The 19,512-nt window shown below is 35.3% G+C and overlaps 3 protein-coding genes across 4 annotated transcripts; 2 read left to right on the top strand and 1 right to left on the bottom strand.

Annotated features, from left to right (window-relative positions):
• Positions 1–75: 75 nt before the first annotated feature.
• On the top strand, positions 76–1,755 carry LOC111800686 (putative WRKY transcription factor 48). Its single transcript, XM_023684493.2, has 3 exons — positions 76–653; positions 987–1,127; positions 1,216–1,755. The coding sequence occupies exons 1-3, from the start codon at positions 244–246 to the stop codon at positions 1,634–1,636; spliced, it is 972 nt and encodes a 323-aa protein (XP_023540261.1). The 5' UTR covers positions 76–243; the 3' UTR covers positions 1,637–1,755.
• Positions 1,756–3,840: 2,085 nt separating this feature from the next.
• Positions 3,841–9,256, top strand: LOC111800913 (galactokinase). Its single transcript, XM_023684831.2, has 14 exons — positions 3,841–3,999; positions 4,098–4,289; positions 4,408–4,592; positions 4,985–5,031; positions 5,353–5,447; positions 5,633–5,715; positions 6,349–6,417; positions 6,811–6,996; positions 7,239–7,373; positions 7,771–7,905; positions 8,220–8,290; positions 8,553–8,630; positions 8,709–8,850; positions 8,958–9,256. Exons 2-14 carry the CDS (start codon positions 4,127–4,129, stop codon positions 9,066–9,068), a joined length of 1,500 nt encoding a protein of 499 aa, XP_023540599.1. The 5' UTR covers positions 3,841–3,999; positions 4,098–4,126; the 3' UTR covers positions 9,069–9,256.
• A 4,170-nt stretch (positions 9,257–13,426) lies between these two features.
• LOC111800504 (Rab5-interacting family protein) lies at positions 13,427–18,004 on the bottom strand. 2 transcript variants are annotated; one of them, XM_023684223.2, is made up of 5 exons: positions 17,844–18,004; positions 17,488–17,620; positions 16,934–17,129; positions 14,069–14,088; positions 13,427–13,718 (listed from the first exon to the last, which is right to left on the bottom strand). In XM_023684223.2, the coding sequence occupies exons 2-5, from the start codon at positions 17,598–17,600 to the stop codon at positions 13,688–13,690; spliced, it is 360 nt and encodes a 119-aa protein (XP_023539991.1). In that variant the 5' UTR covers positions 17,601–17,620; positions 17,844–18,004; the 3' UTR covers positions 13,427–13,687. The 2 variants fall into 2 exon arrangements, with proteins under 2 accessions (XP_023539991.1, XP_086982636.1); XM_087126510.1 differs by having other exon boundaries at positions 17,729–17,953.
• Between the last annotated feature and the right edge of the window lie 1,508 nt (positions 18,005–19,512).

The following is a 19,512-nucleotide window of genomic DNA, read 5'->3' as shown; positions in this document are numbered from 1 at the left end:
GGTCTGTCATTTATTGCGAACACCGATCTTGTTTCCATGCCCATCGTTTACCGGCACCTGTAGGTCACCATCCTAGGTGGGAAAACTTACACCCCAAGCTGTTCTCCAAAATCCCACAAATCCAAACACTCTCCTTTTCCTCTTATCATTCTTCCACGAAGAATATTATTATTATTATTATTATTATTATGTCTTAAACAAAAAAAAACAAAAAAAAAAAAAAAAAACTCCGATCGATCCAAAATGGAGAAAAAATTTGAAGACTCGTTGATGGGGTCGGCTACTTCCACCGGAATTTACTCTCAAACGGTGTTTTCCGACGAGTTTCCGGTGGGTGGTTCGGGTTTTTCCGGTGTGTTCGACCTGCCATGTGATGATGATCATAAAGCTTCTTGTTGTTCTTCTTCTTCTTTTGACTTGTTTGGTGGTGGGATTGGATTCCATGATTTCTATAATCCTTCTTCTATGTTCGATTTGCTTTCTACTACTGCTCCCCCCCTTCAGCCGCCGCTTTCCTCGCCGTCCTCCACCGTCCCGGAGTCCTCCGAGGTGCTTAATGCTCCGACGACGCCTAATTCTTCCTCCGTTTCTAATTCCTCCTCCAATGAAGCTTCTCCTATTGAAGAGGTCGACAAGAACAAGACTTCCAAAATGTAAGAGATCATTATTACTGGTCTCGATCTGATTTTCACGATCATATAATATTATCCGTTTTAAATTTAAGCTCGGGATTTACATCATATTGTTCATATTTTCGAAATTTGTTGATTATAATGAGGAAATTATGGATGTAATTAATGGGGTTTTGTTGATTTGATTTAGTTGACTAATTTTGAGCTTCATGATTCTTTTTTTTTTTTTTTTTTTTTTTTTTTTTTTTTTTTTTTTTTTTGCTTTTTTCTCAAAAAGAAATGAAAAAAGTGGAGATTTTATTTATTTTTAATTAATTTATTTATTTATTTGTTTATTTTTTTACTGTTTTTTAGGTTGAAGCCAAAGAAGAACCAGAAGAAGCAAAGAGAACGGAGATTTGCTTTCATGACAAAGAGTGATATCGATCATCTCGACGACGGTTATCGATGGAGGAAGTACGGTCAAAAGGCCGTGAAGAACAGTCCTTATCCTAGGTTTGTTTTTTTCGTAAATTTTTATAATGATATAATACTGTTTACTTCGAGTTTAAATTAAATGTGGTGTATTTTGTTTATAATATAGAAGTTATTATCGTTGCACGACGTCACAATGCGGTGTGAAGAAGAGGGTGGAACGGTCATCGAGCGACCATTCAATCGTCATCACAACGTACGAAGGCCAACACACCCACCAAAGTCCGGTAATGCCACGAGGAAGCATTCGAATCCTATCGGAATCAACCAATTGCCTCGTTGCCGATCACGACGTTGCCACCACCGGAATTCTGTTCCAACACAACGTTCCCGGCCAACCCTTCATGTATAACCCTCTGCAACCGTTTCTAACAAATGATTCATCGTTCTTGAGTCCTCGTCCTCCTCCATCTTCCGTTCCACCGCCATCGTTGTCGTCTCGAGCTTCCTTGCTTCAAGACAATGGACTTCTGCAGGACTTGGTGCCATTGCAAGTGAGGAAGGAACCAAAAGATGAACAAAATGGATGAAAAATTCTCTTTTGGTATGTTTAGAAATTCAGATCAGCCATTTTCTTTTGTTTCTTTTAGTAGATTATAATCCCACGAGTACGAAACGCTATCTCTATGAGTATTATATTCTTTGTTTATTATGAACTTGGTCGGTTTTAGCTCAACATTTTCATCGTCCATCTCTTTAGAATTAGGGTTTAGGGTTTTTCCGTCACATTGGGATGTTACGAAACCGAACAATTATATATAAAATAAGCTCGTAAAAAGCTAAAATTAATAAGTAAATCCATAAAAGATTTAGATAAGAGGTTACGTCACTGAGCGAGGTGTCCCACTTGGCTCCTTGTAGAGTATAGCTCTCATCCAAACATATGATTAGGAAACAGAGCAACGCTCATGAAACTCCACTGAGCATTTCTAGTCACACGGGAAGAGAGGTCAAATGGTAAGACCATACACCTGTTTGGCTCCTCGCAGAGTATAACTCTCGTCCAAACATCTGATTAGGAAACAGGAAAATGCCTATGAAACACCAGCAAAAAGGCAGGTCATTTGTCTATGGGTGTAGGACTCTCGAAAAAGCACGGGATGATTCGAAGACTTGAGACTTTGACTTTTTCGAGACTTGAAAAAGATTTTACACCAAAGATTTGTTCACATTTGATGAAATTCCATTATATTATTATAACATGTATTAATGATATTGTTTTGTTTTTATTTAGACTAAAATACTTTTAATGAAAGGATCCATAATATAGTCAACTTAATTTTTAAATATATATAGTTTTATACTTTTAAGTAATGGATACAAATTGCTCTCTTTTTTATTAGGGTAATAAAGATGCAATTAATATTCTTTATAATATTTTATATCTTCTTTTGACAATTAAATTTCAAAGCATGATTCTAAAGTATAATATATATATAATGTAAAATGAAATATTGTTGACAGACAAAAAACCATATTGATTAGCGTTTGGTTTATCTTGATTAATTAACAACTAGTTTGATTCAAAATTTGTAGAAATTAAGGATGATCGAGAAAGAATACTATCATCAAATCAGGTAAGATCTATGAATTTCAACTTGAATATAGTTCAAATAGTTAAAATATTATAACATTGATTGAAAGGTTATGAGTTCGAATCTCCACTTCCACTTTATATTGAGCTGGAAAAAAATATATACCGATAGTTTTGTGAAGAAGAAAGTTATTGACGTAGATTACATGCTTAAAATCATTCAAGCTTAACATGATCTATCTTGCTTGTCGATTGGGAGGGGAACGAGTGCCAGCGAGGACGTTGGACCCCGAAGGAGAAGTGGATTGGGAGATCTCAGGTCGGTTAGAGAGGGAAACGAAACATGCTTAAAATCATTCAATCTTGATATGATCTATCTTGCATGTCGATTGGAGAGGGGAACGAGTGTCAGCGAGGACGTTGGACCCCGAAGGAGAAGTGGATTGGGAGATCTCAGGTCGGTTAGAGAGGGAAACGAAACATGCTTAAAATCATTCAATCTTGATATGATCTATCTTGCATGTCGATTGGAGAGGGGAACGAGTGTCAGCGAGGACGTTGGACCCCGAAGGAGAAGTGGATTGGGAGATCTCACGTCGGTTGGAGAGAGAAACGAAACATTCTTTTATAAGTATATGAAACTATAGGTTAGGTAATAATTGTAGCATATTTGATACTGTTCGATTACATTATAAGAATATAATGCGACATACTCATAACATGGCACGTGAAGGGTTCCGAGAATCTTATTGTATAATTTACTATATAGTTATGAATATGATTTCCAATATTGTGAATATATACTTATTTAGGAATCCTTCCCGTGTTAAAAGGACAACCATATTCATATTCTTTTGCCAATTTCAGAAAAATTAAAATAAAATAAAACAAAACATTGTGGGCAATTTTTGAAAAGTTGGGCATTTAATATTAAAAAAAAAAAAAAAAAAAAAAGGTGGAGTCTTTTACCAATTTGCCCTTTAGAGATTTTTGCTGGCGTTTTCGGACCCAAGTGAACAGACTTTAATGCAATAATAAAAATTCGATTCCTTATTTTCCTAAGCATAAAAAATAAATAAAAATGTAAAATCTTCTTTTTATTAATCTTTGATGACGTGGCGTTTTGGCGCCATCGACACGTGCCCCTCTCGTGCGTTGTGTCAATCAAATCAAATGAACTTTTTACTTAATGATCTAAACATTCGGAAGAAAACAAAATTATACTGACGCTCTGATCTTAGGCTTTTTCTCTCCATATTTATAGAATACTTGGGTTTCACCTAACTCTTGCTCTTTGTTGTTGATCCATTCGAGGATTCTACGAAGATTTAGCCGGAACTCGCAATCGGAGAAGCTACTGTATGAGTTTGATTCTTTGTTTCTTGCAAATTTGGACTGTGTTTAGATCTTACTTCGCCATTTCTTTTGAATATGTTTGATTTCTGCATGGAAATTAGGAGTACGAGGAAGAAGACGAAGAGGAGTAATGGCGAAGCATGAGGACCTTCCGATTCCTGTTTTCTCTTCTCTTGACCCGGTCTATGGCGATGGAACTCAGCTTGAGGAAGCTCGCCTTCGATTTGATAATCTCAAGGCTAAGTTTCTCCAAGTTTTCGGCCATCCTCCCGGTGTCTTTGCTCGTTCTCCAGGTACTTTTGTGTTTCCTGTCTTCATTTGGCTTCTATGTTCTGATAATAGTGTTTTTGATTGATTGATGATTAGATTATTGTTGTAATTTCGGTTTTGGATGAACGATGGAGAGTGTAGGGAGAGTGAACTTGATCGGGGAGCACATTGACTATGAAGGATATTCGGTGTTGCCTATGGCGATTCGGCCTGATACGATCGTTGCAATTCGGAAGCACGACGCCGGAAAGGCGGAGCATCTTCTGAGAATTGCTAATGTTAATGATAAATACTCGATGTGTACTTATCCTGCTGATCCTCATCAGGTATGAGCCAAATTGGTCCGTAAAATTTCACTCGAAATCTTTTCTTTCTGCCAGTCACTTTTCGTCCTACTTTCATCCGGCATATTGAATCCTTGCAGCGTAGTGTTCATATTAGAAATCTTAAGCTTCGACAGTACAATTGTTGATTTGTGGATGTGTTGGCCAGAGAGTTTGTTTTTTGTTCTTACTAGTGGTATAAACTTAAATATTCGAACTCATGTTAGAATTGGAGTTACAGTATCTTGAAAATATATAACTGTACTATACTGTTGATATAAATGTATTTTTATCAACAAAAAAAAAAAAAAAAAAAAAGCTATGATGTGATCGTTCTTGCAAGATATTCACACAGAAATTACAATACGTTTATCATTTCTCTTGTTCACTTATAGGAAGTAGATTTGAAGAATCACAAATGGGGACACTATTTCCTTTGCGGGTGAGTAGACAAATTTTCTTTTCCGATTTTATTTTTATGGGATGTGGTTATCATTATGTACGCAACTGGTTTATAGATAATATGAATACAGGATATTTATGTTCATAGGTTTTATTTTTATCCTAATAAATATTTTTCAAGACAGTGTTGAACTTTAATTTTAACTGTGATCTAATTATGATGTTAAAAATGTAATGATCTTAGCATAAGACGTGTATGATCTGCCTTTTTTTTCTTAAAAAAATTGTTTTCTATACGAACTTATTAATGAACACTGATCAGTTACCTATCCTGCAGAATCTAAAGGTCTTTGAGTTTCAGGTACAAAGGCTATTACGAATTTGCTAAATCAAAAGGAAAAGATGTTGGCAAGCCAGTTGGACTTGACGTTCTTGTTGATGGAACAGTGCCTACAGGTTTTGTTTTGTATACTCTTTCAAACAAAATGACAATGATGGGCTGTTAGTTACAGTAATAGAAGTTTGCTTGCTATTTTATCCTTGGAGGTTAGATTTTTTTAATAAAAACAACAGATGTCGACACTTGTTGTAGTAAAAATTTGTCACATGAAGGTAATATTAGAATCATTATTTTCGTTCAGGATCTGGATTATCAAGCTCTGCTGCATTTGTTTGCTCTGCTACCATTGCTATAATGGCTGTTTTTGGTGATAACTTTCCCAAGGTGTAACACCTTTCCCTCATGCTTTTGATTACTGTGGGGCCTAAGACTGACTTGGATTTTGACTTGATAATTTACATATATTGAGTTTGTAAATTGTTCTATGGTGCCCCAACTCATATTTCCCGGTCGGCAGTGATATTCCCCAATGATTGATTGTTATTAGTATCTCAGATTTGGCCCACAGATCAAGGGAGGTACCCTGTTTGCTTGTTATAAGTCATTGGACTTTGAACCTACATAAATTTGCATTGTGTACTACTTGTGATACCAACAGTTACTCCATCTTAAAGAAAGGTCACAGTTTTTAATGTAGTAGATGTCTTCTTGCATGAATTCATTTGATATTAGTACATGAACTTGAAGTAAGAGACAATATATCATGGGAGATCTCTGGATCCAATTCCAGTGAAGTGACTTGATTGCCCGATACATGAACTTATAAGGTGAATTGTGAATTTGCCCATATACTGCTCTTACCAAATGCTACTTTGGTACACTTACGTAGTGTGATTCAACTTGCTTGATTTGATTATTTGAAGTTGGTTGTTGCCACATCAAGTAATTAGCTCAATTATTTGACTTTTAGTTATGTTAAATCTAAGTAATCTAACCAAAATTCGCTTGTGGCTACAGAAAGAACTCGCCCAACTTACGTGTGAATGTGAGCGGCACATTGGTACACAATCTGGTGGAATGGATCAGGTATTAAAAATAATGATCTACTTCGCAATTGACAGACTTAACATGGAGAAACAAAACAAAAAAGGATTGTCTAAACACTTTTTTTTTTCCTTTTTTTTTTTTTTTCTTTAAGAATACTTTCGTGATCAGTGAATAATTTGTTTAGGGGAATAATTGAATGGCTTGTGCTATTGATGGGTTTTGTTTTATGTTACTTTATTGCAAAGTCCACAGGTAGATTCTGATTACAATCGCTTAATTGAAATACTAGTGGTGTAGATAAATCTATTTGCTGAATTACTTAGAAAGTGATCTATGGCGACGTTTCAAATTATTTAATGGTCAATTTGGGAATTTCGTTCTAGCTTCAAATGTTTTCCTAGGATTGTAAACGCTATCCAATTATCCTGGCAGGCAATCTCTGTCATGGCCAAATCTGGGTTTGCAGAGCTGATTGATTTCAATCCTATTCGTGCTACTGATGTGCAACTTCCTGCTGGTGGGACTTTTGTTATAGCCCATTCTCTAGCCGAGTCACAGAAAGCAGTAACTGCTGCCACAAATTATAATAACAGAGTTGTGGAATGCCGACTTGCTGCTGTAAGTTTTACTTTCTTCTGAACATGATGAATTTTCATCTATTTGAGTTATATAATTATTTGATTCCTTACAATATGATCAATGAATCTTCTTTTGAAACTCCAACTTCTAAAGAATTGATAACTATAGTGTAGCCTATTCTTGAGGTATTCATTATTTCTCTTCTCCTTCTTTTGACTACGGTTCAGAATTTGGTGTCTATTTTTCTCACTTCCGATTAATGATTCCGGATGCTTCTTCAGATTGTTCTTGGCATAAAGCTTGGTATGAAACCACAAGATGCAATAGCACAAGTGAAAACTTTATCTGATGTGGAAGGGCTGTGTTTTTCATTTGCTAATGAGCGTAATTCTTCAGATCCTGTGCTTGCAGTCAAGGTATTTTCTCTTGACATTTTTGCACCACAAACACAAAAAAAAAAAATTGTTGGTGTGATGGAGATGATAGTTACATTCAGGGGATGTAGAGGTTGTATATAATACAATCTTCTAAAAAATTTCATAAAATTTTTCAATCCCTCTTTTAGTTTATTTTTTGATTTTGTAATATCATTATGAATGCTCCTGTGTGACAACCATGGGAAATAATTTAACAAACCTTTTAGAGATGTGGTGTTTTGGGATACCTCATGCCAAAGCGCCATCCCAGCATGGGAATGATGCATTGATTCTTATCCCCAGGGTTAACGTTATGAGCTAATGAACACTCATTCATATCTTTATCAAGTTATCAACATATTCTCTTATTGCTCTGTCTTCTCTCTCTATGCTAAAGGAACTGTTGAAGGAGGAACCCTATACAGCTGAAGATATTGAACAAATCACTGTGGACAATCTGCCTTCCGTTTTAGGCAATTCTCCAACTTCATTGGATGTTCTAAAAGCTGCTAAGCATTTCAAGTTGTATCAGGTATATTATGTTTGGAATTGCTGTGCTACTTGCGTGTTCGTCTAACATTGCTTCTGTTACTTCCATTTCAAACTATGGCTGGCAAGCTTTTTTTTTTTTTAATCTCTATGGTCCCATGATTCAAATCTCTCTCTCTCTCTCTCCCTCTCTCTCTCCCTCTCTCTCTCTAGCTAGGGTAGGCATGCTTATTCATCTCTATGGTTCCATGTTTTTAACTCTCTTTCTCTAGGTAGGGTAGTCATGCTTATTCATATCTATGGTCCCATGTTTTAACTCTCTCTCTCTCACACACACACTATGGTGGTTGTTTTTAGCGAGCGTCGCACGTGTACTCTGAAGCCAAGCGGGTCTATGCTTTCAAGGATGCAGTTTCGTCAAGTGTAAGGTGATCGTTTGTAGAATTATCTAACAGCCTTTTAATGTTCTCACTACTTTTACATTATTCTTTTTTTTAAAAAAGTAACATGACTGATGAGTCTTAGATTTAAAGCCAATTTACAAACTTTTCCATTATATAGATTATGTCGAAAGAAATTAAAATTCTAAGTCAAGCTTTTTTGTCAGTTCCTTTTATATTTAATAACACCAATTCAAAATATTAGCTTTTGACTTAAGAAACTTGGTGTTGAGAATCTTTCCTTTGGCAGTGAGGAAGAGAGGCTTAAGAAACTTGGTGATCTTATGAATGATAGCCACTACAGCTGTAGCGTTCTTTATGAATGCAGGTACAGATCATTTCACAATTCAACGGTGTTCCTTAAATTGTTACATTGTTTTCATTATTATCTTGTTTGTTTTCCCAGCTGTCCCGAATTGGAGGAACTTGTAAAGATATGTCGGGACAACGGTGCTCTCGGGGCGAGGCTAACTGGAGCGGGATGGGGAGGCTGTGCAGTTGCCCTTGTAAAAGAGGGCATTGTTCCCCAATTCATTCTCAGTCTGAAGGTTAGTTTTCCAAAAAATGTAAAATGTAAACTTGAATATGACAAAATGTCTTCTTTCTTACTTGGATTAAAACTAACTTTGTTCCCATATGATTTGATTCAAACAAGGATAACTTCTACAAATCGAGGATCGACAGAGGGATCATCGACAAGAACAAAGTCGATCACTATGTCTTTGCTTCCAAGCCCTCGAGCGGGGCTGCCATCTTCCATTTTTAAAAACAAATTCATCATTGCAGTGTTTATTCGGTGTGCCGCAACACCCCAGGAGGAAGGAAATAAGTAATATTATTAGAACACGTTTGATTTTAGAAAATTGTGGACATTTCATGACCAAACCAAACATTCGGCAATAACTCCTTTATCCTTCTTTGCCTATAAATAAAGGAATGTGAAAACTACAAAAATGGGCTTATTTAACAATAATGGTTGAATTTTTAGACTATGTTATCTCGTGTTTGAAAAGGTCGAAAAGTCTGAAATTTGTAATCCGTCAAATAAAATTTCGTAAATGTTTTAAAATTATCCTTTAAAGAAGTAAAATGTGTTACAATATCTTGAAAATTTTACATAAATTCTTGAAAATGTTACAATCATGAATTTTTAGTTTAATCAATCACCCCAAACTCATAAAATTGTCATAATTAAACCCTAATATTATAGCATTATCAATAACCAATTGTAAAGTGCATAAACCTCTCCTAAGATATATAAATTTGTTACAATAAAAGCACTCGAACTATAAAATTGTTACTAATTTACCCAAAATTTTAATTCTATAAAATTTGAAAGTAGTAATGTTTACCTAAAAAGAAGCATTGGAAATTCAATCATTACAATATAATTAAGGCATATAACTCAAACATAGATATATTTTCTAGGTAGAACGTAGATGCATCCGTCCACATCAATTTTTGGCCCTAACTCATTTTGAACCAACATATCAATTTAACAAAATAAAACATTTAATTCAAAATTGATTTTCTAAAAATTGAATCAATGTCTAGCTGATGTAATAGACTAAGATTGGTCAAGTTACATTAAAGAACTCAAACTTCATTACAGAAGTTAAATAGAAACTCCATTAATCGAAATAAAAAATAATCTCAAACTTTTAAAACGAGAGTAGTCAAGTTCATTCATGTAGCTCGAGTTTCAAACCTACTTTAAATACAACTTCATTTATGTTCGGTAGGTTTTCAAGATCTCTTCAACTTCAATGAGGAGTTTGAATCTTAATCGTAATTAAGAATAACATTCTTTTCCTTTCAATTTAGGGAGTCAATATCCAACTTCAAGACATCATTTAGGTTATGTTTTTGGGCGGCTAGAGTTTCTTCTATAAGTCTTATTTTCCTTTAAGATGGACTATGGAGTTTGGCTTAAAATAGCTCAACTACAAAAACACTCAGCTTAGAAGAGACTCATCCTTTTACCTTTAGTTCAATAAACAAAGGCATCCCGCGGGCGGTGCCTGACGCACGCCGCAGTCACAACCATTTCGATGAACTCGTCACCACTCCCTCCCTTTGAGTATAAGCACTCATAGCTTTACGCATAGCTCTTATGGCTTTGCTTTGGAATCACGACTCTCCACAATGGTATGATATTGTCTACTTTGGCTCTCATGGCTTTGCTTTGGAATTCTCCAAAAGGCCTCGTACCAATGGAGATAGTATTCCTCACTTATATACTCATGATTATTCCCTAAATTAGCCAACGTTGGACTCACTCTCAATAATCCTCAACAATCACGTCCTCTACTCGCGCCTCTCCAACCAATCACTCGCAGCTTCTTGCTTGAATCCCTTCAAATACATGGTTCCAGAAAAAGGTAAATCTATCTATTCTAATTCTTGAGTTCCATAGGTTCCAAATCAATTATTTTGGCCCCACCGTTATCTTGTCATTATTTTTAGATATTTTCTTCTCCAAACAAAATTTTAGATTCCACTCTTGATGACTCTTTTTCATCCATCGTTCTCAACAACACAGCCCACACACTTGTACATTGATTCATAACTTCACCTGCATGTGTTCAAACCCTTCAAAATCCAAATCCAAGTTTATCGCGGGATTTCAGCACTTATCAAGACTTATGGGGCATTATAAAATACACTAAAGACACTCAGTGTTGTAATACTCATCACATTCTGAGACACGTGTCTGTCATGGGGAGATGTGTAACATTGCCACACCCATGTCATCCAACATTATCCTTGGAATCTCATTCACAAAAAAAGACACTAAAGACACTCGTCTTGTAATACTCATCGCATTCTGAGACACACGTGTCATGGGGTGACTCACTTTTAAGTCATAAGGTCCAAGAGTGTTGAAGAGTCAACACTTCTAAGGCATGTGGAATAGCTGAAGGAAGACATTCTAGAGCACCCTCACGAGACAAGCAACTCGTTCTCTCAGACTCTTTATCCACTCAACTCAACCAAACAGGCTCTTCACCTAGCCACATTATCCACCCAAATAGACTTGCTTTTTGCGAAACTTGCACTTGCACTTGCACTTGCACTTGCACTTGATGATGGAGGCATATCACACGAATCTTGGATTCTCTGCTTTTGCAACCATTAACCTTATTCTTCTAATGGTAACAACCCTTCCAAAAGCACCCTATCTAGTACACCTTATGTTCATCTCTTTCCCACCAACGAATCCTCAAGCTCTCAACAAACGAGCTTGGTTCTTGTTGGTTGACGAGAAAGACTCCGATCACACTTTTTGAGTCCTAAAGAGAATCTAACAACACAAATGTCCTACCCAAACTAGCACTCTTGACACATTTGTGAAGTCTTCGGTTTACTCTAGGGTTGTTTCTCAAACTATCTCATCCGGCTATGAGTCTATGCACACAAGGTCTTACTCTAATAGCTTGTTAAATCATCAATCTAATCATCAATCAATTCGAAAGCTTAAACTAGTAAATTCTAATAAATTTAACCATACCAACTGTCGGACACATTTTTTTATAAATTCTCGAACATCTACCAGAAACACTGTGATGAAAAGCAGATCAAAAAGAGAGAACTACAGGAGATCTCACAAATCATCATCTACCACGAGTAACGGAAAGATGATTAATCCACAAGCTAAATGAGTCAAAAGAAAGAAGCTAAACTCGCCATAATTGAATGAACACAATGATTCACCACAAAAACACTGAAGATGATGATAATTTCCTACGGAAATTCTCCTTTCTCTTCTCGGAATGGGAGGTTCAAAAGAATTCTCCAATAGTTTTCAACGCTGTTCAAATCGATTCAGTGATGAGACCTAGACTTTTAATTAGCATTCAATTAAAGCAGGCTTTCTAGTTAGGGATCCTGACGTCAATTCGAGAAGACGAAGAACGCAATCATCAGGAGCAAATAAACTATTTAAATTCAAAACTACAGAGCATATTATTGCTAACATTTCGAAATAGAAGCAACCAAACTAAGGAAATATATACAACATACTCAATCGGCGATTGAGCTAATCAGAGGGTAAATCCACAGCACAAGAAGAAGCAGGACAACATTGTAACGAGAACTAAGGATTCGAGAAGAGCGATGAAGGTCCATAATAGATCATCGAGAATGGAAAAATCAAACCACCTGATGTTCGGAGAGCTCCACTCGATGCCGATGTTTGAGAAACTGAAATCCGGCCAACTGAACGACGCCGGACGCAGTGAGAGACTGAATCCCGGCCAACGGAAACTTGGCGCGTACCATCTCTGGCTCATCTCTCCGTCTCCAGCTCTAAATTGACCTCAATTTGATATTTGTGAGAGGGAACCCGGATTTTTTTTCCTTTTTATAGACAAAAATATAAATAGATGTTGGAATTATCTCTAAATTTTATCAAACAATTTTTTAAAGTAGACCTTAATTACCATTTTAAATAATTAATTCAATCCTAATAATTAAATTAAAAATAAAATAAAATAAGTTACAATTTACCCATTCTTAAAGTTAAAAAAAAAATATAATTTTTTATTTTATATATACAAAAAATTTAAATATCATTTTTTTATATTTGACAAGTTATTGACTTATTATTATTTTTTACTTTAACGACATATAAAACATTAAATAATAATTACCCACTAAATATTTAAGATTTAGATAAATCGATAATATGTGTCTAATTATATAAAATTATATAAAACAGAGGGGAAAAACAGGTTTTAAAAAATATAAATGTGCATAGAATGCATGTGAACCATAATTAAAGAAAAAGATAAGAAAAGATACAAAAATTTTTTTTTGGAGTTTTGTGTAAAAAATACAAAATTCAAATCATATTTCAAAATCAATGGACTAAACAGCAAACAGGGGTAGGGTGGGTTATGCTGCTCAAGTATAATTACCATCACACCCCTACATGGTTCTAATTTTTTTAAAATAATTCATATATTATTATTGACGAATGTTATAATGCACAGATCTCCTAAACATAAAATTAAAAGTTTTGTTCATACAAATAAATATAAATTTGAAAGTTCAGTAGCTAAACTCGTAATTTCACTTATAACAAATCCGTGCAATTTCACGAACTGGTAAAACTAAAAGGAATAAACAAAATCTATGCCCATTCTACTCGTACAGCATCAGAAAATCCTGCTCTTACAAACCTTAATAGATTCTAAACATAGTAATGAAGGATTTATAAATGAACTTGTCACGATGTCATTAGGAATTGAAACGGAACCAAAAGATGTAACTCAATCTAATAATTATTTCCAAGGACAAAAGTCGTTAACTCCGAGTCTTCGGTGGAATTGTACTGGAATCTGCAGCTACTTTCGAATTCGAATTCCTACCAGCATTCTCGACTCAGAATATATGAACGATATCGTAGGCAAATCTTTTTCATGTCAAGAAAAACATAGTCGACAAAAAGTTTCTTAGAACTCAAGTCTATAGTTGTACAACCGTTAGAACATATCCTGTTCAAGTAGGTCGTGTCAACGTACAATTTCTAGAAGCAAGCAATTCGGTGTGAGAACAAGCTTTTAAAGCAACGCTAATCAAGCGTTTTCTCTAGGAAAAATAATACTTTCGAAATTTTTTCTAGTGCAAGTTCGAAATTTTCGGAAAGTATTTCAAATAGGCAAAAGAAAAACACTTTTATCATATTGAAAGATTGTACCAAACACACACAATTGGCATACTTATCAAACATCATGTATAACTATAGAGTTATAGAAAGGATACGTCCAGAAGAGCACGAAGGACTGCAAAGTTAAAGCAAAAGGTTAGTTTCGATAGGTGCATGCCAAAACACATGAAAATAACGAACAGACAAATAACATGGTGAAGGTGTAAAACAATTTCTTGACTCAAGCACCCATAATGTGCTGAGACAATGATCAAACATTTCTTTTGTCTAACAGAAAACTATGCTCTCTAGTCTCTACTGAAAGATTATCAGAGGTTATTACGGGCCGTTTCGAAAGTCTAGAATTCTGGAATTCTCTCAAACCCATTCAGGATAGGTCATTTACTCCTTCATTTTAGACTATTTACAGAAATATTATTGCAGGAAAGGGGCTTTGTTTTAACAATGAAAAAAGGGGGATGTTGTTTACAATATTCCGAATGGTATTCGTAATTTAAATAAACTATGGAAATCATGAACAAAATAAAATTAGGTTCAGAACTATATCAAGAGTATCTGATACGGTATAAAGCAAGCTACTTCAAACTATATCATGTGACCTTTCAATTACCTTATCAAACTTTAGGTTACCTTGTTATAATATTAATTTAGCTTGTTATAATATTAATTCTAGGATTTAAGGAGGTTTATTGTATTTTTTATTTTTTAGAGTTTTTTTTTTTTTTTTATAAGAGACAATTTCATTGATAATTGAAATGTACAAAGGGGATGTAATATCCATGATGATTACAAAAGACCTTCCAAAATTACAATGAGAGAGGTATAACTATAGGAAGTAAAAATATTAGACAGCTTACACCAAGATATAGCTTGGTAAAAAACATTGTCGAAGAGTTTTGTACAAGTATGTGTCTTTTCCGCAAATATTTTTTTATTTCTTTCTTTCCACAGGTTCCAAAAGAAAGCCATGATGAGGTTTTTCCATAGTAGGGTTTTTGCATTCTTGAATGGGTGGTACGTTAAGGACATGTCCAATAGACCCTTTACCTCCTTAGGAAATGTGAGATATCATTCGAATATATTAAGAATCATTGTCCAGAAATTCTGAGCGCATCTACATAACATAAATAAGTGGCTTTGTGATTCGTTTCCCTTCTTGCATAATGCTTTGGAGAAAGAGTAATGTAAGACATTCTTTTTTCTTGAGATTTTTGCTTGTGTTATGCATTATTTTCCAATTAAAGAACTTCACCTTTTTAGGGTGATGTCCTTTCTTCTACTTTTTTCCCATGTTCATGATCAAGAATTTTGTAGAGAAGATCCCATCAACACTAGAGAGCCAAGTCGGTAAATTTGATTTGTTTGACAATACCATTGGGACAAGGTCAAGGCTTAATTCAACCCATTTTGTTGCTTCAATATCTTTTAAATTTCTACCAATCTTCAGGTCCTAGAATTTGTTGACAATATTCCACGTTTTAGAGAATTATTCCTAAGGTTATAAGTTATAGTTAGCTAGTGGCCATTATGGTATTTATGGACAAGAAAATTACAACCTTTCAATTGGCTATAGGTTAGCTAGGGGCCATTATGGTATTTATAAATAGTCATTCAAGTTACTGCTTAGTAGGAAGATTTTGGAGATTAAAATGAAAGTCGGATATTATGCTTCTTAAGCCATGAGCTTGTTCCTTTACATTTCTGGTGTTTAGATTTGAATGCTATAGTCATTCAAGTAGCCTTGATCAAGTTATCTTGTGGAGTGATTCGAATCACGAGTTTGGAAACAAGTTTTCCTTACTCTTGATCTTGATCATCAAGGTAATCCGATTCAAAACTTACCCTTAGGTTGATTGTTTATCGTTTTGGGGTTCTTGAATGTAACGTCTCAAACTCACCGCTAGCATATATTATTCTCTTTGGGCTTTCCCTTTCGGGCTTCTCCTCAAGGTTTTTAAAACGCGTCTACTAAGGAGAGGTTTCCACACCCTTATATATAAGGAATGTTTCGTTCCCTCTCCAACCGATATGGGATCTCACATTAGATAATTTAGTTCTAAAGGTCTTATTTTCCAGCGAGGTTGTTAGATCAAATTCTCAAGAATTTCATATCATTATCTATTCTATGGGTCCTACAATTGTGCCCTTGAGTTCTAAGAAAGTAGAGGCATCCGTTAACAACCCCTACCATAGAATTTCAATTCCTAGAAAACCTCCATCTAATCATTCATTGTTTAGTAGGCCATAATCTTGAGACAAAGCCAAGAAACGCCCATTGGATTTTGGAAGCTCCGAGATTTAGTCCTATTTTTTTCCAGTTATATCCAACTCAGTCTTTCAGGCCATTCAAGGTTCACTGTAGGAATTGGATAATTGGAGGTGTACAGTGAATAGGAAAAGAAGATAAATCCCTTAACATTTCCACTGCCCATATTGATAGTCTCCTGAAATCAACTTGCTCCTCTATTTTTATATCCTTAACCCATCAGTATAATCAAACGGCCTCAAATTGTTATCCCTTTTTTAATCTATTTAGATTTAAACTCTTAGATTAACAAGGCATCTCTAACTCATACAAGGTTTTCAAAATATCCTTCAATTACAATCTCACCAAATAAACCCTCATTTGAATTGCATTTTCCTTTATTTTACTTAACAGGAAATGAGAAAATTTTACAAAAATCAGCAAGGTATAAAAGCCTAACCAGGATAAGAAATCACCCTAAAAGGTATGCAACTAATTTCTTCACAATCTAGAACAGACGTATGCAACTAACATGAAAGGGTTTCTAACTTAAAAAACCTAGAAGCATTAAATCTGAATATTCGTATATTTAAGACAGAATTCAACAGAGGTCAGTTTGAAGTAAACAAATTGATCTAATTCACTTATTTCCTCTTCTCTATTATGTCTTCTAACTTTTTTCCAATCTAAAAAAATAAGAGCAGAGAATGCATACCATAAGGCCACTCAGAAAGCCATCAAGTAGAATCTGGTTCCAGCTTTCAAAATACGAATGAAAGGAGAATCCAGCCTTAGCTGCAAGTCCAATTGAAGTAATTGCCATGACTAGGAAATAGAATATAAATCCAGTCAGGCTAGTGAATCCCAAAATTCCAGCAATTACTCCACCAATAATAGACAAAAACGTCCGGCTGCAAAAGATGATACGAAATTTACAATCTAGTTCACAGAACTCAAAAGAATTATAAGAAGATAATAATCATCTATTCCGTTTCGGTAGCAACTCAAATTAAATGCAGACACTCCTGAGAAATTGAATTGAATCAGACTCCGTCGCACAGTGATCGGGGCCCATTGAAATTTTAGGTCAGCCAATTCAATTTACAGTTACATAAGCTGCTAATTAAAAAGAAACAAACAATCCTTCTCAAAGATTTGGGAAAGAAGAGGCCTATCAATGAAGGATTCTAACTCTATAAAGATTCATAGTAGTCAACTACGGTCAGACGATTTTGCAAACAAGTAAAGTTAGTTGATGCATCAAAAAACCTGTAGTATATAATCTTCAAGTTGTTTTGCAAATTTTCAGCATTCAAGATCGGTAAATCGTCGACCGCGTCAGACGATTTCTTCTCGGAAGCATTGGAGGAATATCCAGCCATAGCTTCTAACGGCGTCTGATCTGAAGTTCAAAAATGGCAGGAAATTGAAAAACCATAATAAATTTAGACATGAATCTTCTCGGCAATTGAAAGACAACACGGTGAGTGAATAGCGATAGAAAACCTACCGGATCTTCTGCAACTAATGGATCCAAATCTATGAAACAGAGAGAAAAATTGCAAAATGCAGATGCGGATTGTTTGTATGATCTGAATTTCAGAAGAATAATAACAGTAAATTACCAGTTGATTGCGATCGATCCAAGGGGAGGAAGGTAAGCCTTTGTCTACGAACAGCGGCAGCTGTGAGTCTTGTTATTGTCGAGTTGAGCTCTCCCGTTAGCCTACAAAATAATTTCTGGGTTAAATTAAAAAAATATAATCTCAAATTTTTTTTAAAAAAATTAATAGATTTCTCCAATTTTAATTTTAAATCTAATAAATCTTCAACCATTCAAAAACTAATTTCAAATTAAAAAATATCAAATAAATTAAACATTTATTAAACACAAAAAAATTAAGATTTATTATATTTCAATCAACTTGGGCTCTAACAGGCCTGTTATTCCGAAATTTAAGGCCCAAATATGTGTCCTGGCCCAACAAGAATACAGGCCCGTTAAGAGCTATAGCAGCCCATTTTTGTTGGGCCGTACGTCAAAAGCTTAACAATTATGTATATAAACTACAAAAAAATTTATAAATATAATAAAAATAGATAAGAATTAAAGGGTAATTACACAAATATCGTTAAAATTTTAACGAGAAACCCGACCGAACGCATAACTTTATGTATCATTAACGATATCGACAGAAGTTTTGTCATTATCATATTCAATATATAACCTAGTCATCTTGACCTTAAGCCGATCAGGTTCTTCGGAAAAAAAATAAAAGACTTCATTTAGTGACGTCATGATCTCCCAAGCACAATTAAGTAAAACGTGGAGATAAATTATGTACCCTATTAATGTCGCAGCTCCCAAAGTCGATCTCGTGTTTATCTCATTAAACTAAATAAATAAATAATCTAAATTAAAATAATAATAATAATAAATAAATAAATAAATGCAAATGGGGTTAAATTTTGCTGTGTAATTTTCGGCTTTTGATCATGTTTAGGAATGAATACGGCGGAACCCACTGATTTCAAAATCAAATCATTTTCTCTCAATATTTTAAAATGCAATAATTAAAGTTTTTTTATTATTATTAAAAAAAAAAAAAGAATTTAGAATTTAGAAAGCGGGTTGACCCGTGTTTCGTGTGCCGATGATCCAACAACAAGTAAACGGGTACTATGGTCGGCCAACCAACAACGCGGCTGCTGTTGCTTCCTTTTTCTTCTTTATCTTATTTTGGTATTGTTTCAAATATAATATATATATATATATATATAACTGTGATGTCCCACATTGATTGGGGGAGGAGAACAAACCACCCTTCGGTGTGGAAACCTACCCTAGCTGTTTAAAGCCTTGAGAGGAAGCCCCAAGAGAACAATATCTGCTAGCGGTGGATCTGGGTCGTTACAAATGGTATCAGAGCCAGACACCTGACGATGTGTCAGCCTTCTCGCTGTTCCGCGAAGGGGGTAAACACGAGGCGATGTGCCAGTAAGGACGCTGGGCTCCAAAGGAGGTGGATTTGGGGGCGGTCCCACATCGATTGGAGGAAGGAAAGAGTACCAGCGAGGATGCTGGGTCTGGAAGGCAGCCTTCTCGCTGTTCCCCGAAGGGGAGTAGACACGAGGCGGGACGCTGGGCCCCAAAGGGGGTGGATTTGGGGGCAGTCCCACATTGATTGGAGGAAGGAAAGAGTATCAGCGATGACGCTGGGCCCGGAAGGGGGGTGGATTGTGATGTCCCACATTTATAAGGGTGTGGAAACCATCCCATAGCAGACGCGTTTA

The sequence above is a fragment of the Cucurbita pepo genome, chromosome 8 (assembly GCF_057944985.1).
Source record: "Cucurbita pepo subsp. pepo isolate OVF chromosome 8, ASM5794498v1, whole genome shotgun sequence".
Classification (NCBI taxonomy): Eukaryota; Viridiplantae; Streptophyta; class Magnoliopsida; order Cucurbitales; family Cucurbitaceae; genus Cucurbita; species Cucurbita pepo.
Note: the sequence above shows the minus strand (reverse complement) of the source record. Positions and strands in the feature narration are given on the sequence as shown.

Excerpts from the sequence above, each read along its gene's own strand:
- LOC111800504 (XM_023684223.2), bottom strand. The coding sequence starts at position 17,600 with ATGGCTGGATATTCCTCCAATGCTTCCGAGAAGAAATCGTCTGACGCG. Across the intron at positions 17,130-17,487 it reads TTGAAGATTATATACTACAG|CCGGACGTTTTTGTCTATTA; the intron begins GTTTTTTGATGC and ends CATCTTTTGCAG. Across the intron at positions 14,089-16,933 it reads GCTTTCTGAGTGGCCTTATG|TCCTTCGTGCTCTTCTGGAC; the intron begins GTATGCATTCTC and ends TTAACTTTGCAG.
- LOC111800686 (XM_023684493.2), top strand. The coding sequence starts at position 244 with ATGGAGAAAAAATTTGAAGACTCGTTGATGGGGTCGGCTACTTCCACC. Across the intron at positions 654-986 it reads AAGAACAAGACTTCCAAAAT|GTTGAAGCCAAAGAAGAACC; the intron begins GTAAGAGATCAT and ends ACTGTTTTTTAG. Across the intron at positions 1,128-1,215 it reads AAGAACAGTCCTTATCCTAG|AAGTTATTATCGTTGCACGA; the intron begins GTTTGTTTTTTT and ends TTTATAATATAG.
- LOC111800913 (XM_023684831.2), top strand. The coding sequence starts at position 4,127 with ATGGCGAAGCATGAGGACCTTCCGATTCCTGTTTTCTCTTCTCTTGAC. Across the intron at positions 5,448-5,632 it reads TGATGGAACAGTGCCTACAG|GATCTGGATTATCAAGCTCT; the intron begins GTTTTGTTTTGT and ends ATTTTCGTTCAG. Across the intron at positions 5,716-6,348 it reads TTGGTGATAACTTTCCCAAG|AAAGAACTCGCCCAACTTAC; the intron begins GTGTAACACCTT and ends TTGTGGCTACAG.